The 27,501-nt window shown below is 42.3% G+C and overlaps 2 protein-coding genes and 1 long non-coding RNA gene across 3 annotated transcripts; 2 read left to right on the forward strand and 1 right to left on the reverse strand.

Annotated features, from left to right (window-relative positions):
- Window positions 1-13,323: 13,323 nt before the first annotated feature.
- On the forward strand, window positions 13,324-16,055 carry LOC117748830. Its single transcript, XR_004611666.1, has 4 exons — window positions 13,324-13,612; window positions 13,936-14,035; window positions 14,146-14,206; window positions 14,327-16,055. It is a non-coding gene; the product is annotated as an uncharacterized LOC117748830 (long non-coding RNA).
- A 3,855-nt stretch (window positions 16,056-19,910) lies between these two features.
- Window positions 19,911-22,697, forward strand: LOC117748801 (bone morphogenetic protein 4-like). The gene is made up of 5 exons (XM_034558886.1): window positions 19,911-20,661; window positions 20,910-21,049; window positions 21,274-21,390; window positions 21,569-21,758; window positions 22,078-22,697. Exons 1-5 carry the CDS (start codon window positions 20,370-20,372, stop codon window positions 22,491-22,493), a joined length of 1,155 nt encoding a protein of 384 aa, XP_034414777.1. The 5' UTR covers window positions 19,911-20,369; the 3' UTR covers window positions 22,494-22,697.
- Window positions 22,698-24,905: 2,208 nt separating this feature from the next.
- On the reverse strand, window positions 24,906-27,149 carry LOC117749075. Its single transcript, XM_034559287.1, has 2 exons — window positions 26,095-27,149; window positions 24,906-25,983 (listed from the first exon to the last, which is right to left on the reverse strand). The coding sequence occupies exons 1-2, from the start codon at window positions 26,868-26,870 to the stop codon at window positions 24,906-24,908; spliced, it is 1,854 nt and encodes a 617-aa protein (XP_034415178.1). The 5' UTR covers window positions 26,871-27,149.
- Between the last annotated feature and the right edge of the window lie 352 nt (window positions 27,150-27,501).

Consider the following 27,501-nt stretch of genomic DNA (forward strand, 5'->3'; position numbering starts at 1 on the left):
GAGCCGGCTGGACACGGGACCAGATTACGGACTCTATAAGTCCTAAAGGCCCATCCCCCTCTCCATACTTATCAGCGACTATCACAGACTCCACCTGACAGAGAGAGAAGTGTAACGTATTAACGTCCACCGATTCTAAAACGTATCTACTGGATTGTTGACTTCTTTCCTGCATTCAAAAAGCTCAAAGTGCTGCACGTTGTCAGCAAAACGAAACAACCGACAAGGAAACGCAGACTTCCCGAAAAGGATCCGAACGCTCCTCGCGGCGCACGAGGCCGCGGCTGCTCTCTTCCCACACGACTCGGTTTTTCTGTGCTTTTCATCAGCACTTTGAGCACCACGCGGTGCCCGGTCACGCCTTTTCAAAAACCAATGTTGACTTTCAGTAGCATTAAGACACCAAGAGAACCCTGACACATGTTAAATAAATCTCAGCTGGGATGGATTACCCATCCGCAGTTTAAAAAGTCTGCGACTGAAAAAATCATTATGATCTGACTCCCTGTTCGCGCAAATGGTCCATAGAAATACATGTTTGAGATTGTGCTCGCACACACACACACACACACACACCACCAGTCACGACTCATTAGGATAAATTGTCGCAGGGGGAGTGTCTGTGTTCGCGTCTGGGCTGATGGGTGAGTTTTAAGCAAAGCCTGCACGGTGATCAGGGTCCCGATTGAGTTTGTAGCGCTGCCTTTCCCTGTAGTTGTAAAGGAATTTGGCAACTACGTGGTTAGAAAGTTCTCTTGTAATACAATAGAATTTCCGCTCAGTAACACACCCAAAATATCCACTACGTTGCTCCTTTGTGTTCATTTCTTCTTCTCTTAAACAAACTCTAAACACATGTACCATGTCCTGTCCGACAGAGAGAGTTCACTGTGAGACCACGACCTCTTGCAGATGGGTTTTTTCTTCTTTTTTTTTTTCTGTGCCTGGATTGTTCTGGAAGACAGTCGGAGACAGAAATATAGTCCAGTGTGGCATGGACTATAGTCATAACCTTCATTGGCCATTCATGGGGCAGGGTGTAAGATGTGGCTCCAGGAGGACCCCTGGCGCTGGGTCCAACCTGTCCAACGGCAGCAACAGAGGTGTTTACTTTCTTGTCTGTCTCCTGGAGCTGCCCCCCCCCCCCCCTTGTCATTCTCTCATTTCTGCCGCTTTGGATTTAATCCAATAAAAACGAAATGTAAAAAACGTATGCGGACCCTCCAGCCCGCGGCTCGTGGCCCAGTAAACACACAGATGGCTTACCTAAACCAAACCGACCAGCATGAAGATTATACGATGGTAGTTATATTTTTAATAGCTCTGTGAGTTTCAGCTGTTTGTTTTAATTTGACGTATTTCTGCCCGTCTGTTAGTTACTGAGTAGCTGGCTTTTCTTTATATATCCGATGACTGTAAACTTAGTAGAGGTGAAATGCTGCCCCCTATTCCTTTGGAGTATATTCACCTACATCTTTGCACCTTTTTAAATACAAAATGAAAAGTAACGTTCAACATTTTGCTCATTTGTGATTCATAACAGGACACATAATTCATAATTCATGAGTTTTCGGACACATAATCACTTGTGAATGAGGCCCTTTTGAGGCGGCTATACAGCAGTTTCAGGGAGAAGTGTTCAAAACAATAGATTGAAGTGCTTTGTGCTGTTGCGCTCACTGTGAATTGTTCTGGATGAGAGCAATCAGAGAAGCGCCTAAGTTTTGTCTCCCAGTAGGTGGAACAAAGCAACAGCAATGCTCAAATCTCCTGCCAGATGAGGCTGCAGAGGAGAGCCGGAGCAGATGTCTGATGGGAGAAACTTCACCAATTCTGCCGAACCTTCCAGGGAGTTGTACGCCGACAAACGGCAAGAGATGCCAGAAAAAGAGAAACCGAGGGTGGAAAAGATTTGATAGAAACTCCAAATTTAGAGCGGGGTCTCGTCGTAGGTTTTTGAATTACAGTTGAGCGTCGGATGTCACACCTTGATATCCCTTCTGCAAGACATGTGTCGTGTATGATCGAGGCAGTTTTGTTTTTTACGTAACACTACAGTATTCCATTGGCTTTCTCCCAGCACTATTTCCGCTCATTCTGCACATTGAAAACATATCCTACATGTTTGTATTCGCTGAGAAGTTGAGCTATTTTGAGTGAGGGGAACGTATTATTACAAGATGAAAGTTGTGATTTGAAGAGAATCAAGTCGTAAATGTTTAAAGAACAAATGTAACTGCCCTATAGTCTGCTCTGCATTATGTAAATGCTCAACTGATGTTCCCTTCAGACTCTCTCTGGATGAGATAAACCTCCGAGAGCCGCTTCCCCTCAGCTTTTCAGTGTGAAGCATTCTGGACAGACAAGAAAAGCTCCAGTCAACACAACTACAAGAAGTTATCAAGGAAACTCAATCCGACAAGAGTTGTGCAAGATGGCAATACTACAGATAGCAGCGATAGTACCGGTCTGTGTCAACGCAAAATGATTCAAGAAAGGGAGTTCTTGTCTATGCTCTGCTAGATTCACAAAGTGATTCTTCCTTCATTCTTGAGGAAGTGGCAAACGTTCTAGATACGAACACAGAAGTGAAGCTGAATCTATCTACAAAGTCGTCAAAAAGGACAATTGTACACTGCAAAAGAGTCAAAGACCTACAAATAAGAGGGATATTCTCCTCTAAGAAGATCACAGTGCCAACAACGTACACTCGTGAATTTATCCCTGCTAATTGGACACACATTCCAACTTCAGAGACCGCTAAAGCATGGCCTCATTTGGAGCATCTTGCAGAACACATTGCGCCGCCAACGGAATGCGAAATTGGTCTGTTAATCGGGTACAATTGCCCACAAGCGCTAATGCCTAGAGAAGTCGTATGTGGAAAACCAACCCTTTGCTCAGAAAACAGATCTAGGTTGGAGTATAGTGAGTTATGGTGACCCACGAGAGCACTGCAGTGATGCAATTGGAGTAAGTTACCGCATCATTGTAAGGAAAGTGTCACCTGAACCCAAACCAACAATCGAGCTCATAGGTGAAGTTCACTATGAATGCAAGACTCAGATCAAGGAAATGATCAGTCCAGATGATGTAAAGAATCTGATTTCAGTGAAAGAGTTGAAGAAGATGCAACCGTCTCTCAGGAAGATCTTCACTTCTGGACTAAACTGAGAGATGAAATCTTCCAACTGCAGAGAAAATCGTCTTCCTTCAGAAATATGTGGGAGGAGCCGTAGAAGGTTACGTTCTGATTGTATTTACACCTGATAGGAACTATTATTACGTTCTATGCATTTCGTAGCGACCAGCTCCTGAAGACATGTGCAGCGGAAGAAGTTTTGTACTCCGCTAAAAGATTTAAGTTAAAGAAGTTAAAGTGACAACAAAGTGTTGGATTCTCGAAGATTCTTGTTTTCTAAGTGGACCCATTTCGCTCTCGGTTGTGTGCGACAGTTTTTGCGTAATGTGAACGCCAGCGTATATGTTGAAATGTATTTATACAGTTGGATTGATGACGGTGGCGTTGGCTGAGGTGCACGTTAGACGAATAAATCCATCAGTAACCGAAGAACCTTATAAGGTGTTGTGTATTTCCTGGAGGGAGTGATCAACGCATTTGACTAAAAGTCACCAGATAACACGGTTAGCAGACACTGAGACACCATAACATAACACTGGAGTAATGGCTGTTGAATTGAAAAACAAAGGTTTTAATGGTAATGAATTTGACTTTTTATTTGTAACAATACGTTTTTATTATTTCTTATGTAAAAAGATGCATAGTCTCTTTGTCGATCAAGTGGGCAATTAGTACTACTAATTACAATACAAGGGTCAATTGTTGCTACGTTATTTATTAATCATTTCACTCTCAACTTCAATTGACACGTTTATCTAGTTTGAATCCACCTTAGAGTTTCAACTAAAAAAACAGAGCAAGTAATTCCAATGTAAACTCGGCAATACACAAGTAATTATAAGTGTGCACACTCTATTTATGCAAACCATTTGCAGATATTTAGGAGTATGGGATTACCCATTCGTTTCAGTAATGTGTAATTCTTCAAAAGTCATGCTGGATAACAGAAACATTAGTGCAGTAATATGTCACTATAAAGAGTGCAGTAAAAAATGATGCTGCTACAGTAGAATGCACCCAGACAAAGGTCATTTTGATAATGATTATAATTCATGTGTGTGAATTAAGGGCAGTTTTGGTGGGGGGTAAAAAGAGCATGTGTGCTAACTGTTTCTGAGCTTTGTGATTTAAAAAAAAAAAAAAAAAAAACGGATTCAAGAAAGCTTGTGCAGTTTCTTTATGTTGTTTTTGGCACTTTTTGCCTCTGAACAGAACCGCTAATAAGCGGTGGGCGGGCACTCTGTACCTCCAGCCAGGCTTGGCTGTCAAAGCCAACCGTTTAAAAGGATATCATTTCGATACATCCTGGCATTTTGAAACTATGGACAAAATCAAATGTTGGTTGTTTTTAAGGGGAATGAGTCCCTCCCCCCCCCCCCCACCCCAAGCTGAATGACACACACACCTAAACACACACACAAGCTTGTTTCTCTCGTGTCCCACATCATATGATGAAAGGTTAAGACCGGCTGGTTATATTTGACCATGTTGGTGGAAATGGTAGTAAAGGCATTCCAAAGCAAGCTGAAAAACATCCCAGTGTTCAGCGCTTTTCATCAGTAACATCTGCCCAAACCATCTCTCTCTCGCAGTGAATGAAGAACATCGACAGCACAATGTCACTTTTAAGGTCCATGTGATCCTGTGCAAATGTTCATGTTCATGTGATCTTAAATGATGTGTTTGCCATTAAGGCTGCAAAGCATAAGTGACTGGTGCGGCTGGATGCAGAATCGGTGGACCCCAGCCCCCAGAAGCCCACTGATTTGACGAGGCCGTTGCAAGAACACCCAGGACTATAGTGATAAAAAAAAAAAAAACAGCTTCCAGGCGGAATTTCAGGAACAAATTGCAGGAGCTGCGACCGTTGTGTATCACCGGATCGAGCAGCACTCCGAGGAACCAACACAAGCAGAGCTCCGTGTCATAAATGCAGAAGTACAGCCATAAACACAAGCGAAGGAGACGTTAGGATAACAAGACTGCTGTCCTGCTATGTGGCGTCCACGCTGTCGGGGCCCCGAGACTCCTCTGTTTGTCTTGGACCAGCTACAGCAACACACAGATGACCCCAGTGAACTCTACAGTGTGATGTGTGTGTGTGTGTGTGTGTGTGTGTGTGTGTGTGTCTGTGTGCGTACTAACTTCTCACATAATTTATCCTAAACTACAATATAATACCTATTCTAGTTTAATGGCTATGTGTCGTAGCCATTAAAGGCAGTAAGGTGAAGCTAAAAATGAGCATCGAGGACATAATGAAGGAAATTAAATCATATCACATCTGCATGATCGTACCCTGAGAGTCCATTTGGTGCTCTTTATGTTTAGTTTGACTTGGCTCCATCAGATCTCACATTTTCTCATCCCATTGCCTCTTACCTTTTCCTCTGAGTGTCCTCTGCCTGTCTCCTTCCCGTCTACAGCTCTGCTTTAAAAAAATTAATAATAGTTACTATCCACAACTTTTGCCAACGGAAAACAAAAAAAAGAACGCTTCCAAGCTGTATCGTACCAATAAGTGGAAATCTGGCATAGAAGCACATTCAACATTGGCTTCAACACTCAGGTGGGATGGTTACCTCTTTGTGTGTGAAGTCACGTTTGAGGATTTTTTGATAGTGAATTATGCCTCAATGATGTAATTTTTACTTAGATAAAACATAAGACGCCGTGTCCTCTGTTGACGTATGGCTTTGAGCGTCCTCCTTCTTGCCTCTGTCTACTCAAACTTGGGTGTGATGTAACGTTAAAAAAAGAAAAGAAAAGAAAAAAAACATTTGAAAGATTAGTTATTGTTTGGCAGTGAAGAAATTGCAGAGATTAAACCATCACGCCGACTTGTAATCTATGTGTGAACGCCCGTTGTCCCGTTTAAACAAACCCAATGATCGTCACTCATTAGAGCCTCGACGGCCGGGGAACGTGATCCATACTGCTCAGCAATCTGAGAGGCGATAAACATTCCTCCGATGTAATTATCCATTAAAGAAGACGTCAAATAGCAGTAGCTGTTCCAGAGCCAGGCCTAACACCTCAGCCCAACTCGTGTGTGTGTCTATGCACGTGCTTGTTTGTGTTTCTGTGAAAATTGGGGTTGGCAGTGGCAAAAGACTTTTTGGTCATTAATTAAATGTAATTGCAGTCAAACCGAACTGTTATCGGCTTCTCCTCAAAACAAGCGTTTTGGTTGAAACTCAAGATCTTCGCAACACTTGGCCCCGGCTGTCCCGCTCACACTTTATATAAACACTTTGTAAATCCTTCTAACTGGGAGTGTCCACACACACACACAGTATCTCCCGGCTCCAAGCAATCAAGGCACTTATTTATAAACGAGGCCTGTCTCAGATTGTTCATGAAGGCTTCGCAACGAAACCACAATCTGCCTAGAGCGAAAAAAGCCAAAGAGGTTATGAGCCTTGGCCAAAAGCTTACATAAAAGGAATATTTAGGTGTGCGTAACGTTTAACCGGCTGATTGGACAGTACATTTAGTTTCAATCTCACTGATTAACACAATGTATCCTGAGACAGGTAAATAATGTCAACGATGTCATGTTCTGAAAGATACCGCTGTTCGAAATAACCAACTTTACTTTAGGTATCCGACTTAGTTTGACTACTTTCGTTCAGTTCTTTACTGTTTTGAATGCCCACATTTTCCTCAAACTCCAACTTGGACATGCTGGTCAAAACTCACCGGTATCAGAATCAGTGTTTTTTTTTTGTTAATATGCCACTTTCATAAATCTGGAGAAAAACAAACACTTATTGGAGATGTGTAACGTGTCACGTCGTATTTGCATTTTAGACAAACCATTGCACACTTTGTGTTAACGTTACAGTCCTTTGCACAGACGTCCCCTTCTTTACTGTTGACCCTGGTTGCTGCTCTCATGTGGCTGGACTGAGGCTGTTGCCACGCCCAACACCTCCCCAGGACTCCAATGAACTGGGCTGACACACCCCATGATTGGCGTGACAAGCTCCTTCGTGAACTGCTTGAGGGAACGTCGTGATGCTGAAGTGATAGTCTGGTTCTTTTCATAGGAGATGTCTGATTCTAAGTCGAACTGATTCCTCCTCCAGTATCTCTGAGACTCTTCAGGCTTGTTGAAAGTACAAGAACATCAAGAATGTTCCAGAGAGAACGTCACTCAATCACTATGCATGCATACAATTGTAAAACTATGGACGGTACGTAATCTCCCACGCAAAGAAATTGATGTGAAAAGTACAGATAATGCTTGTGTCAAATATGAAAGTGTCTTGCAGTGTAAAATAATGTCGCTGACAACGGATCTCTGCATTTTCGGATATACTGTCCAGTCGTGCTTGGGGTCAAGGGTACTCGGATCCGGGCCCCGGGTCCTTCCTGTGAAAGCATCCTCAAAGTGAATATTCTTGCCAAAAAAAATAACCTATAAATATGACCCCCAAAAAGAAGAGGGTAAAGAAAACTTGGGTTATTGATCAACTTTATTTTTTCGTAATTTAAAAGAGCAAATCAGGACGACCAGCCGAGTTCATTTGGATCCACACACGCACATGAGATTAAATAAAGGACTTTATGAGCCAGTTAAGTGATATAACCAAGCAGGATATCTGGATATTGTTACCTCATAATGCTTAAGGCCTTCTGTCGTTTAAAGACCCTTTAGAGGACCGAGAGCCATGAGGATGAAAGAGTGAAGAGCATTCGGCGTATCACCGGCTCACCGGTCAACCAGAATCCCAATTTGGCACAACAATGGAGAAAGGAGAGGAGGGTGATTATGAAAAATGGATGTATGTGGTGGATGCGTTCCATATGCCTCTCCCCTCTCAGACGGGAGCAACAGGCCTGGATCAGGTTCCCCGTCCTAAATCCCAATACTAGACCATCAGTGAGAAATGCAAGAAAACTGACCACAAATCAGCATCTCCAGTTCCTTTATCCGCAGGCATCGAGCTTTTTGTGTATTACATGTATGCATGGACTTTATATTTTTTACTCAAGATGACATACAAAGAGTATTAGTGCATCAAGCTTTTGCTCAAGGGCAATCTGACGACTAGGCCGTGTCACATCAGGCTAAGGAGCACAAACGAGATGCTATATTCCACAACGTTATCTCCTATTTCAAGAACAGATTAAATCATCCCAACTACTGCATTGGTAAACTGGTCGCCATTACGTCTCTCTTTATGTGCTGCTTCAGCATTTACTTTGCCTCGATACTTTGGATTTGAAAAAAAAAAGAAGGTCTGTAGGCTGACGAGCTGACTGGCATGCACCGTCATGCAGGTCTCTGGATTTGCGGCATGACTGAAAAACCCACTGCGCTGTAATTAGGTTTTACAGTTCATCCCAACCCGGGGGCTTGGTCGACTTTTGGGACCGCAGCCTTAAAGACTGTGTTCCCCCCCCCCCCCTCCCCCGACATAAGTCTCAGATACTGCAGGTAAAGAAAATGGAAAGAACAAATTGAAGCAGAGAGGCAAAGGTCCAGATTTTCCTCGCACCATTTGTGATCTTTTTCTTTTAATTTTTTCAAACCAGTGACCAGTTTATGCAAATAAAGAACACAAACAGGGAGCTGGAGATGTGTGGTTCAGATAGTAGACCTCAGTAATAAGTATGATGTATGAGCCAATATAAATAGCATAAACCCTCACTTCATCTGGAAACTTGACACACACACACACACACACACACACACACACATGCACACACATATCATCTAGGTATGTGCACACAGTGGTACAGCCCACATGGCATTAACAAACAGTTGCTACTCCACGGGCCTGGCTCCCTGGAGCCACTGGAGCCTTAACTGCAACAACTGGGCTACTTCAGTCTATTTGGCCAGTCCACTTTAATCTACATCAGTCTGTCAGGAGCCAAAGGGTGTTGGTACATAGAGAGAGAGAGAGAGAGAGAGAGAGAGAGAGAGAGACAGAGAGAGAGAACTTCCCTTCCTGCTCCATTTCTTTGAATAACATCTTGAATTTCTTCCCTGTGAGAAACAATGACTGTCCACAGGTAAAGCTGCATTCATTTGTGTTTTGGGCACATCGGGGCATCGGAGATAACCAAAAACACAACGATGAGATATTGTCATCTTATTTAGCTGTTATGTTTTCCTGATCAGCGTTAATATAGAGTCACGTTTCTGGACACTGGAAAAAAAAATAAGTATAATATTCCTTTATGACTTTGAGCAAACCCAATCACATAGTACATAGTCATTTGATCCATTGTTTCTTTTAAATACATACGTATTAATGCAGACTTAAAGGCATAGTTAAACAACAAAATGGCTTTATAAATCAGTCACTGAGGAAATCTGGCAATTATATTTTGTATATTTGGCTTTCTATGTATCTCATTCTTCTGTGTTTGATCACCGTTTTACGATATTTTGTCACATACTTGGTTAGTTGTCTTGTAATCTATTTGTGATCTTGTTTACTTGTAGCTTTTATTGACCGATCTTTTCTGCATCAAAATTGTCCAAATAGATCTGCCCCCATCTTTTCTTTAAGTAAAAACTGTTACATTGCCATTTGGTTGCCTTACTTTTTTTTTGTTCCTAATGTTGAAAAAAAAAAAAAAAAGTGATTAATTTTTCTTTGGCTACATTTGTGGAATCTGTTGTGATTTGTTGAAGAAAAAAGAAAAAAAGAACAGCCTTTAAGATGCTCCCTCCTTTCATCCTTCTGCCACCAATGTACTCATTGGTGTCCTCCGTTCCACCATCACTGACATCAAACTGGCTGAATTAGCCCTACATTATTTAGGTTTTTTTGGGAGGGGGGTGGGGGGGGGGTTGAAAATCCCAACACGAGCAACGCCTACTGAGACGCAACAGAAAAGTCGGCTCCCACCTGCAGTGGAAAATAAATCCCAGCAATGAGAGCTCAGCAACAACAATGGAGACCAACTGAGTAAGCTCGTGGTCATAAGCACAGCCACGGAGTGCAGACGCACTTATGCAATCAAATATGAACGTGTATCCCTGCAAGAGAACTCTCGCACGCATGGACCACGCAGGTGGCTGAGCATGATAACAAACAGCATAATTAGGAACAGGTGAACGTTATGAGGCAATTTCTACTGCAAATATTGGACGAGTGAACACGGGGCAATGAGGGAAACGAGTATGTTTCAGCGATCAGGAACATCATCGAAAACCGCAACAATTTGCGAGATGAAGTAGCGTCTGGCTCGCTTAATGACAGAAAGGTGAGGTCGCCACGCTGAACAGTGGAGGGGAGGCATGGCGGAGAGTTAGAAAAAAAAAGATTTGAGAAAAAAAAAAAACATAACTGGTCTGCAGCCACATGCAATCTGTTGCTTCTGGAGCTCGAGCCCAGACTAAATGTTCTCTCCCTTTCTTCTGAATTAAAGCTTGAATGAGACGAAAGATTGATTTCAGACGTATGGCTAAAGAAAATCTAAATAAACGTTGGAAAGGGAGTGAGGAGGAAGTGGGATGTTATTCACTATCATCTTCATGCTGCACTCACATGGAATCAGGCAGACGGTCAACAGTTTCTGGACGGCAAGTCCAAACCAACGGTTGGGCAGAATGCTGCATGCAGTGCCTCCTCCTCTCCTGGAGTATTTATTGAGCTATATGGAACAATATCGCCAAGGCGTCTTGTCCTTTGACATTTTCGTGAATCCACTTTCACGACTTCCTGTCTTGCAAGAGTCACGTGAGAAGAGAAGGTGTGAGTTGGAGAGCTTCGTTGTTGCTGTTTTTACACTTTGGAGCGAGCCAATCGAGCTGTTTTCGGGCAATATTTAGCTTCATATTCAGTAAAGAGATATGACAGTGGTGTTGTTGTTGTTGTTGTTGTCAGCAAGACCCTGAGATTACCTTTCAGAAAATGTACAACAAGAACTGATTTAGGCAGAGTTGCCCTAAATCATAAAAGAAAAATTTGGAGGTTTTATCATTTAGTTTTATACATATAGTAATTACTTTTCTATAGGCCTAATCTATTTAGGGTTTGTGATCTCTGCCGTTTTCTTTGGTTGGATTTCTTGAGGGGTAAAAACTACCAACTAAAAATCTTCAATGTAGTCGATTTAATTCTTTTATTTCTTATGTCCTCTTACTTTATGAAATGCCTATATAGGCTATGTGTTCATAGGCTTTACAGTGGCCATGCACACATAACCATGCCTGCTCGCACGCAATATACACATTTGCACACGGTTGTAACTTTTGGGCTTTATTAAAATGATGTATTTAAAGGCGAGCCAATCCTTCATTTATGGACAGATGAAACAGGAAGTCCTCTAGTCCCTTCCTGACCAGCACTATACACTCCTTTTCTCATCAGCTCTTTTGGGGCTGAGGAGGATATCCTCTCGTCATCCTAATGGCTCCAGTGAGCATTAATCTAATACTCCTGTCTCAAGTGCGGCAATAGAGGCTTACGGAAACCTGGCTGCATCAGTCTAAATCTTCACTTTTCTACGTCGCTCTGTCTTTTTTTTCTCTGTCTCGGACTCTCTTTTCTGTCATCCCCTATCAATGTCTGTCATTTCTCTTATTAGTCCTTTTACGATGTGTCTGTCTCTAAACACTCTCATTTTCAGCTCGCCTTACTGCAAAATGTACTTAACCGGCATTTTGACATTTTTATGAAGCAGAGATTTACGAGAAGGTATGTCCAGATTGACCTAGAAGGGAGTAAATAGAGGGAAAGGGGAAAGGAAATTGTATAGGATGAAAGGCAGACAAAGACCTGACATGTTGGTGTTCATACAATCAATGCAGTTCTGTCTACTTGCTGGACGACCACTACTTTGCTCCAAACCCCGAGACTTATTTTTAAAAAAACGTGATTTTCTTTTTTCTGAGCTGTTAGGGGCTGTGAGCACTTTTCTGTTGAATTAGGTATATTAATATAGTTTCACAGAAGAATAAATATGGTCATGCTCACCACCAGGTTCGTTAAGGCCCCCATGGACGTTGATTCCATTTGGCTCAAAAGAGAACCAAAATAATTTGTCCACATCCAGGTAATGTGGGTCTGCCTGTTGGGGACCGCTCCAGGTTCAGATGTTGGGGACCATGTTGGCGAACCTCTGAGGCCTTCAGAGACTGGAGCTCACAGCTAACTGGAAGTAACACAAATGTATTGATGAAAACCACTGTGGTGGAAATGCATGTGAAGTGAAAAATGTATCGTTGAAACGGGATGAAAAATTAAAAATTAAGGGATTCGATTAGTTTGAAGCCACGTTGATTAAAATGGTCGTAATAGGAGAAAGAAATAGAGCCATGCTTCCTAATTTTCCCCATCTTACTTGAAGACATAAAACATAAAAAATGTAAGTGGTAAAAATGCTTACGGATTAATAATGTAAATGATGAAATGTATGTTTTCTAAAATAGTAATTAATTGTCAATTGATTTGATAAACTTCACAGAAACTTAATTTGAAACAGTGTAGCTCAGATAATCAACTGTCTACCAGTCATCTTTCACCTCTCCTGACTGACATAAAGCATGTGCAGCCAAGATTTGTGTAACTCTCAAATGTCAATCAAATACCATGCCCACTGCATCAGAGCACACCGCAGACAAATGCTTCACAGAGAGGTAGAACACTTTTCTGGTTTGGGCAGGTTGCTTTGGGTAGGCCCCACCCCCATTGTCTAAAAGTAGATATGTGGCATTTAGTAGAAGATCTTTAGTGTCGAGCCTCCAGATTTTTAACTTTTAAGGGAAATTTGACCGGAAGGTAAAACATGTTTCATGCAAATTGCTGGTTAGTAATCTGTGATTTCATATGCGTGTATTAGTCATTGATTGATTGTGGTGAAAGTTCTAGATCAAAACACATTTTCAATAGCTTTCACCAATAGTAATCAATGTTTATGACAAGGCAACGTGGGCAAACACAGAATATGTAATTATACACAGGCCTATTGTTTCTCGTCACACGTTTCACTTTCACTTTTTCCTTTCAGTTTCACTTTTTACTTCAATATTTTGTTTTATATCCACTTTAGTTTTCTAAACTATTGTGGCCATTTCTTTACTGACTTTTTTTTTTTTCAATTTAGACATTTTCATTTTATTTCATTTTGATTTTTAAAATTTGCAAAAAGAGAAAAAAGCTTATGTAGCATTTTGGTAAGATTTTCCCAGTGCTTCTGCTGGGTATTTCCCAAGATGGTGGGGTGTATTGACTGAACACTTTATAACCACATTTCTACAACTTTGACACATTGAGTTTTTTTTTCCTTTCAGTGCTCAAACACCACTTACATTTTTGCTTTCTGTTTCATATTGAAAGTGGTTTGATGGCTTTATATTGGCATGTGTGACAATGGAGTCATGTGACTGACGTGTTCTGTATAAGAAACAAGCCGTGAACAGAGAGAGACAGAATGCCTTTGCAAATGAAAGTAGTTTGTGAGACGGTACAGAGGACAGAAAGGATTGACAGGTAACTTCAGGTAAGATGTTTTTTTCCTCAATTTACCTCATTGTTTTTGTGTCCTGTCCGTAAATATTGCCTGACTTGCCCTTTTTGATTAAGGTAGTGTTAGCAGAGTGCTCTGAACTTAAAATCCTCTTGAAATACTGTCAAATTGTATTTTCTTTAAATTTGTCAGTGGCTAAAAATAAGTTATTATGTTTGGGATATGTGATGTGATTTCAGTTTAAGATTGCAGAAGCATTAAAGTTATGGGATCAAGAGGAATCAGGGCAAGTTGGATAAACAAGCAAACGTATGGGCCTTTGTGGCATACTTACTGTCTCTCCTGACATCATCTAGATTTCTGCATCAAGAATGACCGACTACTGCACTGAAGACACCTATTTGTATCTGCTTCCTTGATAGCATCACGATAAAACCATTTCAACGTGGAAACAAGGTGTTATTGGTTGCAGATTGTTTCGACTACTTTACACAATGCCCTTGAAGCAGTATTTTTTAAATAAAATGTTTATATCATGTAAAACTGTTCTGTATTTAATCTTTCAGTGTTTTGAGGCCGCAGGAACAAGAACATCTGAAGCGGCAGTGTGAATATCTAATGCAACATGTAAGTAGAAGTCCATGAGGGCAGCACAGCGTATGGACATGCCACCTCTGTTGCTATAATGTTATCTGGTAGTTTTTGTAGCATGATGAAAGTGTAACTGTGCTTCTTTTCGAATTACAGGCAGGCACTTGAAAATCTTACGAAACAGCCAGCGGACTGAAACCCCGGCCTTTGCACACTCACATACATACACACAATCAATTGATTTAAGACTTTCTGAAAATGCCTAAAAAGCTACCACCTCATCTGTCTGATCTGCTACACAGATTAGGTGAAGCTGGGAGATTATTTATTGAACAGTATGACATCAAGAAAGAAAGAATGCAAGCCATTGCAAGTGAACTCAGGGTTACATCTAAAGAAGTGCAAGAGATGCAGAAAAGCGCAACCACAACCAGAATGATGGGGGCAGTTTTAGGAGGACTTGGAATAGCTGTGGGAATAGGTGTAGCTTTGCAAACAGGAGCTGAAAAAATGGCAATAGCAGGAGGAATTGCAGTATTTGGTGGAGGTACAGCTGTTATTACCGCAAATGTAGCCAAGGCATTGGCAGAGATCACAGGTATACATACTGTGGAAGAGTTGGGGAAAGAATTCATGGAAATCATTGAACTACAAAAGGATATCCTGAAAGATATTATGGCGGTGTCTGAGGAGTTGGAGGAAAAATCCTCCTCATTAATAACAACAACTAAGACACAGACAAAAGAAAGTCTGACGAAAACAGAACAACTCCAGCAGGTTCTGAAGCGAACAGCTGAACTGTCTGAGAGGAGCAAGAAAGTTATGACCATGCTGAGTCAAGTGAGGGAACTAATCAACTTCATTGCCACTTTAATCCGAATCACTCCAAATCCTGAGCATGACGAAAAGTTAAGAAACTGCATCACAGATTCAGCCCTGCAGTGCGAGAGAACTGTTCATGAGTTTGCAAAGATGAGGAATACGCTCAAGGACTTTGAGGAAATGCAAACAGAATAGGAAGGAGCAACATTCTAACATTGCAATGAAGAACATTGTTTTAGCACAACTGGCTATCTATCTATTTAGCTGAAAAGCTATCTAGCTGAGTAGCTATCTATCTATTTAGCTGAATAGCTATCTAGCTGAGTAGCTATTTAGCTATTTAGCTGAACAGCTATCTAGCTGAGTAGCTATTTAGCTATCTAGCTGAATAGCTATCTAGCTGAGTAGCTATTTAGCTATCTAGCTGAATAGCTATCTAGCTGAGTAGCTATGCACTTTTCCCCAGAGAATGTGTGTATGGTGGCTCGTTCATCAAGCTAAAGTGTAGGACAAGACATGCGTTGTTGTTTGTAAGCAGGGTTTGTTTCAGTTGCACATTAGATAAAGGGATAATAGTGGGACAAATAAAGAAGGTTACATTTTATACATTTGGAGCATTATTTTCTGCACTTTTGTGCTTTTTTTTATATAATAGAATGTAAAAAAAGTGTTTTGGGAGGCATGACTAATCATTGCACTTTGTTGTATTTGTACTGTGCTTTATTTATCTGTGTTTTTATTCAATTTTTCTTTGCTTCCATATGTTAAGGTTGAAACACATCTCCCGGTAAAGGGTTGACATAGAAAAGTGATTTTCTTGATTTTCTTAGTTTGAAAAGTGTTAGATAGCTATGTACTTATTTTTCTAAAACATACAGATGTTAAGTTTTCCAAACCTATTGTTTTATAACATTGTCTGTGCTAAATAGAAATAGCTGCCATGGGTGATAACTGACTAATCAAAACAAAAAGTAATCTGCTAATTATTTATAGCCGTCGGAATGTCAAACTGGTTTAACAAGGAAGTTGTTCCTCAGTGAGTGACACCATAAAGCATCCAGAAAATGCCATCATTGTCATGTTGTGTTTTCAGATTAAAAAATACAAGAATACAAACTTTAACCATGTCCTTAACCTACTTGGAAGGTACACAGAGTAGATAGTTTTTTTTGCATTCCTATGATGAATGAACCAAATAATCAACTGATCCTTAGCCTCTGACTTGGTGTGTGGTAATAAAGACGAAGACAGGGCGGTGACATTTTAGGATTTCTGCCAAAGTACTCCAATGCTTATTCATACAGTCATACCTGTACAAACTGTCCTCTCGCTTTCACTTCAGCGTTTGGTCCAAAAGCATTAATTCATCAGGTGATTAGAACAATTGCAAAAAAGAAAAAACATAGGAAAAATTGCTCCAGTCTGCCCTCGGCATAGAAGAGCTAGCTGCTAAAAGCGTTCCTAACCGACTGGGTAGACATCCCCGCTGACCCAGTGAGCGTTATATCCACAGATTGCTCACTGATGTAGCAACACTTGGAAAAGGGGGGAAATACTCCTTGGACACTATATCTTGTTTGCTTAATACACAAAGGAAGTAGTACACAAAGGAAATAAAACGACAATTTGTCATTTTATGAAAACTTACAAGTGTGGACTATATCTTGGACGGGAGCAGTTACCTCCTGTTCATTAGCGAGCTCTAGAGGTGCTCAGCAGTCGACTTGTGTTACCTTTGGACACAGTCGTTATGCTAAGCTAACATCTTAGCACAATAATAACAAGTGAATTCCTCAATTCCAAGATTTCAAACTGTGCCTTTTAAGCATAAAGAGGTAGAACACAGTGTGTTTTTACAGTTCACACTCTTCACCAACCATCTATCAATGACAATCGTGGTGCCCCTGTGATTTCACCAACACCACTAAACGGGAACTGACCCTGCTTGTTTGTGGTCGAAGCCAACAAAGATGCTTTTTTTAATCACGTTGCATTGTGGCTGACTCCGACACCCTTGTCATATGTTTCCACTTTTGGTGTGATTGTGTTCCTCTTCATTATTCATTCAAACCGAGTTGCGGCGGTGGCCAGCACTTGAGGCAAATGCCTTCCATGTGTCTCTAATTGCCTCAGTAGAGGTATTTAACACGAGGTGAAGTCATTAACACGCAGACACACTTGTCAGATGTGGAGCCAGGTGGCCAACAGCAAGTTAAAGCTAATGCAACATCCACCGTGCCCGATAAAGAAGTCTGAGGGCGTCCTCGCCAACATGCTGTGCAACAATTCTCAAGGGGAAGAAACTGCAAGTTCAACAATTATTCAAATGTAATATACATACGGAATATACAGAAGAAAGTCTGTAACAATCGCACCAGTTCAACAGCTGGGGACATAACACCAGATCAATGGATACGAAGGACAAATTTGCCATGCAGAGTTTAAACTGTCCTTTTCAATGATGTGACCACAGACATAGTATAACATCACTGTGGGGTCTTTTCCACTTAAAAACACACGTTATCCAACACACAATGGGGTCTGATGGATATCAATTCAACAAAACAATTGAAATTAAAAAATTAAAACCACAGAACTGACAGCAATTCCATTTAAAAACCATGATATGGCTGCACTTAAACATCACACGGCATACTACATGTATACTGCAATAAGACTATATATGATCCAGAACTCCATGTCTTAGTCAGTATCGCCATCTGCTGTTCAATTGAGAACACTGCATCAACCCGGCATCAAGCGGATCGAGTCTACTGAAGCACTGGCAAACTAATGCTGAGATTATGGTGTAAATATCAGTGTTTTTAAAGTACGAGAATACATTGTTGTAAGCTGATTGGGTAGCTAAGGTAGTGAAATAAGTACAGGAGTTTACAGTGAGACTTCCTGCACTTTGACTTAAAAAGAGGAGGTGGGAAGGCTTATGGCATGAAGCGTAGTTCTGTTGGTTCTAACAGGGAATGCTTTGCTAGTCACACCAGACCATGTATCGTAGGGCCTTTATCTTGATATTGTTATTATCTAAATAGCCTATTGTGGCAGTCTCTCTGCTGATCCAAAAATGGGTCAGATCCATGTGACACAACAGAGAAAATAGCTAGCGGTTAGCAGCCTGAGACGGCCCCCACCTGTCACTCATACTTTAACAGTTGTCATGAACAAGAATAGCCAAAGAGACCACGAAAGGTTTTTTGTACCATGTTTATTTCTGCTGTAAAGTGGGACATTTCAACACAGGGTTTCTATGCGGATTGACTCGCTTTTGGAATTATTATTTTTTGGGGCCCTTTCGCGTCGTCGGCTTCATTTTTCATCACCTGAGGTTGCTGCTTTATCCTGAAACTAGAGACCACCTTGGGATCACACCAGCCCTGATGCCAAATTGGACCAGGGGTGTAATTCTTCAAACTCTGCCCTCATTTAGAACCTCAACTTCACACCTTTTAAGAGTTTGAGACTGAGACGAGAATATGGATACCACTCTTCTTATATATAGAGCGGTAACAATCTTCTCATCTACGAAAGCGAAAAAGCATATTTTCCCAAAATGGCAAACTATTCTTTTGAGTTGAAAATAAAATGACACTGTATCTCAGTGCCATCGAAGAGATTACTGTGTGTCCGCAAATCCTCAGCCGTGGGGTGAAGCTCTGCACAGATCCACGTCAGCGGGCTTCCCTTTAAGTCTATCTGCAATCAGCACATGGTCAGTGTAAACATTTGAGGACACCCCACACCCACCAGCTGTCTCACGTACGTTCACATAGACGTCACGCACAAAACCTAAAGTACACGTGGACAGAGGAGCACAGACGCACGCACCACGCACTGGGCTCCTCTCCAACTTCACTTTGAGTAATGGCTTTAAGAGGCACACCGGCCACGAAGACACTGCTTTTCCTCCTGATATATGACCTTAAATGTGTCATTAAACATTCCAGTAATCACATATAATACCCCCCCCCCCCTCCCCCCTCCAGCCCCCACTCTCCCCTTACAAATAACAAAGTCGAAATTGTTACTTTTAATGATACATACATGAAGCATATAATGCACCAAATGAAAATGCAGTTTTTAGAAGATCCAAATAATTGGATCCTCTCGTTGTTCACGGTGTTTATAGCTCTAATCTATCAGTCTGACAGTGTGGCTGCTTAGTGCTACAGGAGACATCAGAAAAGGGCCCATGGGGTCTTAAACGTGAGTAATGGCCCCTTAATGAGGGGATCATCATTCGCCATGAATTTGATCAACACTGGGGTGGTGGGGTGGGTGTTGTTGTGTGTGGGGGGGTGGGGGGGGGGTGGGTGGGGTGGGGGGGGGGGGGGGGGGGGGGGGGGGGGGGGGGGGGGGGCGGGGGGGGGGGGGGGGGGGGGGGGGGGGGGGGGGGGGGGGGGGGGATTCGAGGCATTGATCAGCACGACGATCTTGGGAATCTGATCCCTATTGTTCGACCTGATTGATTGGTGATCATCTCGGATTCATCTTAAACGGAGGAATAAACATGTCATGCTGACTGAGTCACTGTCCAAACAGTAGGGGGGTTGGGGGGGGGGGGGGGGGGGGGGGGGGGGGGGGGGGGCGCACGACGACCGGCGGCGTTTTTTTTGTGTCAAATGTGCGCATTTAACAAGCAGCTTTTGAAAACGCGCTTCGTTTGCGTCACGGCTCTTGTGTTCGTTTGCTCCTCTCGCGACTGGCCTCACACTGATAACAGACACGCGGGCCGAGAGACACGCGACCAAACGTCACGATGGGGGGGGGCGGGGGGGGGGGGGGGGGGGTCACTTGCTTTGGTCGGCCCGCTAATTGGTCACCTCCTGCAAAATCAACCGTGACGCAGCAGCGTAAAGGTCCAATCCATCACATTTAACGTCCGATCCATTGTATTCAATCATATGAAATGCATCATATTTGTATTCAACATTTTCTTTGGTTTATTTTAACTGCGTGTATCCTTTTTTTTTCATCTATCCAATTCTCCATCCATATTCAATGTCTAAGGGGTTATTTCGACACATTATCATAGGCTCGTGGTTTCCATGGTGCCTATCGGGGGGATTAAAGTTGCATTCTAGCAGCCTGCATTAAGAAACCTCGAAGTGTCAAACTAAACAAATGGCCTTTGACCTACTGTAACCCGGACATACAAATTAAGAGGAATTAGTCCTTTATTTATGTGTTTGTTATCTTTTATAGCCGACTCTCGGGTCATTTTCACCTTTCCATTGTGTTGTCTTCCCACCACCATCAATCACGGCCCAATCATCTCCTGTTGTTAGCGCTGTGGGACGGCCTGGCTGCTCTTATCACCCGTCGTCCCACAGGTGTCGAGCTCACTCCGCTCTCACTAAAAATGACAACAGGAGCTCTGCGCCTCTGGCTCGTCCTCGCTCTGCGGCTGAGATGCGTCGCCGTCCCGCTGGACAAGGGGAGAGCGGGGCGGCACGACGGCTCGGACGCGACGAACGCGGCGAGCGAGAAGGTGGACGCGTTGATGCACGTGAAGGATTTACCTCGAGCAGCGGTGGCTCCTCATAAGAAGGCGCCTCAGTTCATGTTGGATCTTTTTAACGCGGTGTCCGTCTCCGACGGGAGCCAGAAGGACATTCTGGAAGGAAACATAGTGCGGAGTTTCGAGGATAAAGGTGAGTAAAAACAAAGTCACGTGCGCACGAACTACTAGTGTTTTGTAAATATTTGTTTTGGAGAAAGAAAATAAAGCCATGCAGCATTAAAAGTGATTCATTAGAGTGCGTAATTCTCATCCAAATTAATGACGTTAAGCAATTACGCACGAATACGCGCAGCTAATGTCCCGTTTCTGGAGACTTTGTGACATTTCATTACCAAAAGATAACTGTAACGTCTCACTACACATTCGTCCCCGCTGCAGGTCATGCCGGAGAGAGGTTTCACTTCTTCAATCTGTCATCTTTCGGCAGAGAGGAGAGAATGATCAAAGCGGAGTTCCGTTGGTTTCGAAAGAAACAGAAGTTTTTCTTTGGAAAGTCCTATGGGCCACATTTCTACAAGGTAACATGACATTTACTTTTTTCTTTCCTGTAGATATTTGACATTAAAATATTTTGCATTATAATGAGCAGTATTTTGAAGCGTTATCTACAACTCTGACCAAAACAGTCCTCTTGCTTTCATGTCTGGAGACATTTAGTTGATGTTGGCCTTTAACTGTTTGGACGTTCTTCCCTTTTATGGACACAGTTTAGTAAACTAACAGCTTTGTGTTGTGACTCCAGGTGGATCTGTATGAGGTGCTGGACAGCCGAGTGAAGCCATGGAGAGGAAACCTCATCACCTCCAGACTGGTGCCCCTTTACACACAAGGATGGGAAGTCTTCAATGTCACTCAAACGGTAAGACCCTCCTCATTGTTCAATACATTTTTTTGCTATTTTCTGGTCATTCCTTTGACTTCTTTTGCATAAATGTATTTAGATCTGTGTTTGATTGCAGTGAAGATATTCAGATTGAGACGTTTATGAAGTATTTCTGATGTGTTTAAGCCTGTTCAATCTTATTTATGGATGTCAGGTGTCAAAGTGGATCCGCAACAGCCAGGAGAACAATGGCATCCTTGTGGTGACCACACTTCCCTCTGGAAACTGGATGGAGTCAGTGGTGTCCTCGTCGAAGCGGAACGGAGGGCTGACGGACACAAACGCCTACCTGGTCATATTCTCAGATGACGGGAGGACAGGAGCATCAAACCAGTCATACCTGGGTACAGTGATAGTCATAATGGCATAAAAGACAGTCATCAACACACAAAAACAGTGACTAAGCTTCAATAGCTTCTTTAGTGAAACAAGGCTGCTCATGCTCCATTGCAGTGTGTTATAAACCATTTATGAAAGGTTTATACATACTGCTTATACATGCTAAATAGAGGGACTTGAAGTAAAGTGTTATCTTATTTTTAAAAGTTGGACATTATGGAATTCAGGAATTTCATCCATCTGTGCATATGAATATCACAGATGCCAAAAATTAAATAATGTTGCTATCTCTAAGCCAATGTGACCACCTCCCTCTTTCCACAGGACAAACCCAACCTGCGGCGGCGGCCCCTGAGCTTCACGATCACCGCAGCCGGAGACGACGTGCGTCTCCAGGTTTCCTGCCCTACGGCCGCTCCCAGTCCTGCCAGCGGGTTCCCCTCTTCGTGGACTTTGAGGAGATCGGCTGGTCCGGCTGGATCATCTCCCCGCGGGGATACAACGCCTACCACTGCAAAGGCTCCTGCCCGTTCCCACTGGGGGGGAACCTCCGAGCGACCAACCACGCCACGGTGCGCTCCATCATACACGCGCTCAAGCTCTCGGGCGACGAAGTGGGAGCCCCCTGCTGCGTTCCCGACAGACTCCAGTCCATCAGCTTGTTGTATTTTGACGACGAGGAGAACGTGGTTTTGAAGCAGTATGACGACATGGTGGCACTCAGCTGCGGCTGCCATTGACTGGCTGAGCATCTCCTGCACTCTTTAACACTGGGACAATGAGGGATGGGGAGATGATGGTTTGCTTCAGTTGATTAAAACGCTGTATTTTTTTTCGCATATGTTAATTAATGTATTATTTTTGAGAAGGAAAAAAAACTATTCCTCAGCTAGTATCCTTTGATCATTTGAATAGATTTACAATAAAGTAAAAAATATGCTGTTTGTAAGGATCTTATTTTGAGATTATTTGTTGTTCTTAGTCATGTATTAGTAATGCACTAGTGATGATGGTTGGTAGGGGGTGTTACCTTTAAACTGAAGAGGAATCATAACTGCCTACTTTTTCTGAAGGTCTTTTGAAGGGTCTTGATTTGATGACACTCATCTAATAATTGGTCATTGCTTCTCCTGGCTAGCATTGGCATGCATAGACAATTTAGTTGCATGGGGGCCTGAGTGCTTTAAGTCATATGCTTATTCAACATAAACTTGAAATAAACTATGAAAAAATACTCAATTAAATTAATAATTTATAATAAGAATATGCAATAATGACTTCTGGGTAATTTCTTGTTGTTTTCTGTTTTCCAATGTAAAGTATAATCGTGACGAGACATTGTGTGTGTGTGTGTGGGTGTGTGTGTGTGTGTGTGTGTGTGTGTGTGTGTGTGTGTGTGTGGGTGTGTGTGTGTGTGCCACTGCTTGCCAGGATGTCGGTACTTTGATTTTGATTAGAAGCAGTATTAAATATTCAGGTTTGCAAGATGAGCAGCTGGTTGGTGAATAAGAATCCGGCCCTGGTGAACCTCTATAATTCAAAACACCCAGTTAGGAAAGGTAAAGTGTTTGTCTTAGTTCGTATTCATGTAGTGGTGCAGATTAGTAAATTAAAGCAACAGTTCACTCCTGTGGTTCGAGTAACTGACCAACAGATGGCGTGATAGAGGTCTGGTTGAAGACTACCTGCTCCTTTATCTGGATCAGGTTAAAACCTTATAGAACAACTTTAAACTTGTTCCAAACATAGAACCACTTTAAACCTGTTCTAAATATAGAACCACTTTAAACCTGTTATAAATATAGAACCACTTTAAACCTGTTCCAAACATAGAACCACTTTAAACCTGTTCTAAATATAGAACCACTTTAAACCTGTTCTAAATATAGAACCCCTTTAAACCTGTTCTAAATATAGAACCACTTTAAACCTGTTCCAAATATAGAACCACTTTAAACCTGTTCCAAATATAGAACCACTTTAAACCTGTTCCAAATATAGAACCACTTTAAACCTGTTCCAACAATTAGTCACTCGTAAATTAATTTGTCTTTTTTAATTATTATTAAGGAGTTGATACTAATGTCACAATAATGTCAATCATGTAATTTGTGTCTTGATTGTTAGTATAATTGAATCACCAATCATAACAGTTCCAATCGTTCTATTTTAACGACATGTGCTTTCAATGAAGAATGAACATGCAGTGAAATGAAAGACTCCAGTAGAATCTGTAACAACAGATGTTTTTTATTGGAATGGATCACAGACACAATACAGCCCTGCGTTAGTCTAGTTTCGAAAAATGCCAATGCAGCAAACGTGCAAAACCAATTCTCCTTCATGTTCTCTGCATATTAAAAAAAACATTTATTGCAACAATGCCAGTTCAAGCTTTTAGACAGTATAAATGAAATGTGTTTGTATCAAACACATTCAACAGGTGTAACTGCAATTTCCACTTAAGCATGCAATATGTTTCTAATGATTTAGTTGTGTGAACACGATCAGTTAAAATCAATAACATACAAATTAAATACGATCCTTTAAAGTGAGTTATATTTGTTTCAAGTATCTCTAATGATAATGATAATTTAAGTTACTGCAAACTGCCTGGTGAATAAAAAAATGTCAAGGAAACACACTTTTGCAGGTAATAAAACAAAAAGCCACAATACCTGAAAAGCAATAGAGACCCCAATAGCACTGTAGTTGTATATAACAAACTCTCAGCATTTACAATAAATATTCCACATTTACATTCAAGCTTACCCTCTCTGTTTACACTCAAATACATTATGTACATGGATTGTCCATGTCCGTTATCTTTCTCAAAAATTGCACATTATCTTACACATATCCAACACACAATCGGCATTCAACAAAAAACTATCATTAATTCACAAAATAATTATCCTCCATCAGTTTACATTTAAATCAAAATCGTTCCTCCCCACAGAGCCAATTGAGGCCTCGGCAGCTTCACAAAGCCTGTGCAGCTTCTGTGAGTTTATGTAAGTCGAGGCAAGGAAAGCAATACAAGGATCAGACACTTAAAATCCAACCTGAAATGCTTTAACACAAAATTAGATAGGTATTGGCAAAACAGCCTAAACTGATGGTGGATTTGACCTTTCATACCCGATGGTCTATCAGCTCGAACAGTCCAGCTCCTCAGTGCCTAGAAACTCCCCTAACATGTGGTTGTGTTGGTGGCCATAGACAGGCTCTAAATAAGGATTTCCTTCCGTATAGTGCATTTGCCTCAATCTTGGCTCCATATGAGGGGCCAGGATGGTAGCTTTCTGAGCCATGGGTGACAAAGGCACCGGGACGAAGCTGTGGTAAACAACCAGAGGTGTGGTCAAAACTCCCAAGGGGGATGCCTGAGGAACAGCCACTTCTGGAGGCTGGACTGGCAGCTGCACATAGCTTCCTGTTTCAGGGTCAAAGAAGGTTTTTGTCTTGACCTGAAAAGGCATATCGACAAAGAAGTACTGCCCGGATTCTGGATCCTGTAGGAGCTTACGTTGCGTCAAAGGAAAGGTCTGAGCAACAATGGTGTGCTCAATACTAGACTGGCGAGAAAGCTGGCTGGTGTGGCTGGTGTGGCTTGACTGCCGGGAGAGGGTTGAAGGGGGAGAGGGATGGGGAGGGGCAGGGGGAGGGTATGCATCAATGCTGCGACTCCTTCTGACTGTGTTGTCTCTGCTTGTCTTGTCTCTGGCTCTGCCTCTCTGCTGAAGCTCGTCCATGATGGACCTCTCAATGCGCTGGGTCCTCGGATCAAGCTTCTCATTGCCTGACGTATCGGCACTGAGCCTGCGCTCTACTTTACCTCCTAAGTACCTGTCAATGCTTTGTGATCGGTGGAATGGCCTGTCCGACGAGGATCTGTCGCTGAGCTGAGTTTTGTACACAGGTACATTGCTGATGACCCTGTCACTGCTGTAGTGTCTTTGCTCCGGCTTTTCGCGTCTGCTGCTGCTGCGGCCCTTCCTCTCCATTACAACACTGGGTAGTGCCTCATTGTTATGGTTGTTGCTTCCCACCAAATCACGGCTCTGTCTTCGAGTCTTATGACCCACCTCTGGACGATCATGATGGTTGTTCTCCCCATTGTGGCTTCGTCTTTCATAGGCTAGTTTCTCACTCTGGTCATCACCGTTTTTGTTTTTGTGATGACTTTCACTTTGACGATGACCATCTTCAGTCTTTTCTCCGTGATTTCTCTCACTGCTCTTGTTACTTCTACCGCTGCCGTTTCCGTGCTCATGTTTGTCACTCTTGTGTCCATCCACTCGGTGTTTGCTGCTGCTTTTAGACGACTGGTTGTAGGACTTCTGGGCCTCCTCCTTCTTCATCCTTCTATTTGCCAACTTAATGGCTTTAAGAACAGCCTTTTCGGATTTGGGTAAGACCACTGGTGGTTTAGCCAGCCCCATTTGGCTTTCATTACCACTGCAGGTGGACCCAGACCGTTCACTCGGAACCTTCAACACTCCAGTATTCATTCCTATCTCATTAGCAGTATCAGCTGTGCTGGCTGTAAAGCTCTCCACTCCTTCAGAATATGGACTCACCCCAGACCACCTGTCTTCCTCCTGTGGGACAGCGAGGAACGCTCCAACTTGTGGTTTCTTTGGGTTTTCACTTAACAGATGTGAAGTTGACTGCAGCATCGGTGTTGAACTGTTTGAAGGACTCTCTTTAGGTTTGAAGATTTCATCTGGGATGGCTGTGCTGCCTCTGGTGGCGTGTTCATTCGCCTGAGGGAGCTCTGGATTGTCCATTACCTCCTCTCCCCTCTCTGAACCACTGAGACTCCCTCTCGGTGACCACGGTTGTACACTCTTCAACTTCAACTTATTAGTGAAAGTGTTGTCTTTGACCTTAAATAAGGCAGGGATCCCCAAAGTTGGTGACAAAATATTGGAGGGTGATGTTGGTGTCAGATTATCTTCATCGTGAGCTAAGGGTTGATCTGCTACAGGGTTATCTCTTTCTTTACTGTCCATGTGCAATACTCCTGTCTCTTTTTGAGGAGATTCTAGAGGACGTTTTACAACCTCTGGCTCGCTTTCATGGTCACTTAAAGAATAATATGCCGGTTCCATTCTGTCTAAAACCTGTTTTGTCTTTTGTGAAATATTCTGCGTCTCATCATTGTCCTCCTCCACCTCTCCAATCAAGTTTTCCAGAGAGTGGTAAACATTTGACTCCGTCTCAGTATTTCTGTGCAGTGCACTGTCCACAGAGAAATAGGATGATTTTGAGGACAAGCTGGCTTGATCAGGTGGGCTCTGATTGACACTAAGACCATTTACCAGAAGTACGGGTGATATTATATGTCTAGGGATTTCACTAAAAGCCTCTGCATCCACATTTATTTCCTCACTAACTCTATTCATTTTGTCAGGTTCTTCTGCCACTAAATTATTAGTTCTATAGTCCTGTGGAGTGTTTAGATGATCTGGTTTTAAAGGAGCCTTCTGTTTGACCTTTGTTTCCTGTGCCCTGGCAATGCTGCTTGTTGCTTCCTTTGTGGGGCTCATATCTGCTTGCAAGTTACTTGTCTTATTTTCATTTCCTCCAAATTCAGAGTGTGGGTATTTTGAATGTAAAACAGACTTACATTTAACCACATCAGTTATTGTCATGGATGTTGTATTGGCATTGTTTACTACATCCCACCTTTCTTTAAGAGCACTGGTGTCACTTTGATAGGCCTCTCTTTGGGACAGGTCA

The sequence above is a fragment of the Cyclopterus lumpus genome, chromosome 19, assembly GCF_009769545.1.
Source record: "Cyclopterus lumpus isolate fCycLum1 chromosome 19, fCycLum1.pri, whole genome shotgun sequence".
Classification (NCBI taxonomy): Eukaryota; Metazoa; Chordata; class Actinopteri; order Perciformes; family Cyclopteridae; genus Cyclopterus; species Cyclopterus lumpus.

What these genes read in the sequence shown, in the direction of transcription:
- LOC117748801 (XM_034558886.1), top strand. Translation starts at nt 20,370, where the DNA reads ATGACAACAGGAGCTCTGCGCCTCTGGCTCGTCCTCGCTCTGCGGCTG. An exon ending in GCGGAGTTTCGAGGATAAAG is followed by an intron (nt 20,662 to 20,909) that starts GTGAGTAAAAAC and finishes TCCCCGCTGCAG; the next exon opens with GTCATGCCGGAGAGAGGTTT. An exon ending in ATGGGCCACATTTCTACAAG is followed by an intron (nt 21,050 to 21,273) that starts GTAACATGACAT and finishes TTGTGACTCCAG; the next exon opens with GTGGATCTGTATGAGGTGCT.
- LOC117749075 (XM_034559287.1), bottom strand. Translation starts at nt 26,870, where the DNA reads ATGGAACCGGCATATTATTCTTTAAGTGACCATGAAAGCGAGCCAGAG. An exon ending in AAGAAGGAGGAGGCCCAGAA is followed by an intron (nt 25,984 to 26,094) that starts GTCCTACAACCA and finishes GAGCAGTGAGAG; the next exon opens with AAATCACGGAGAAAAGACTG.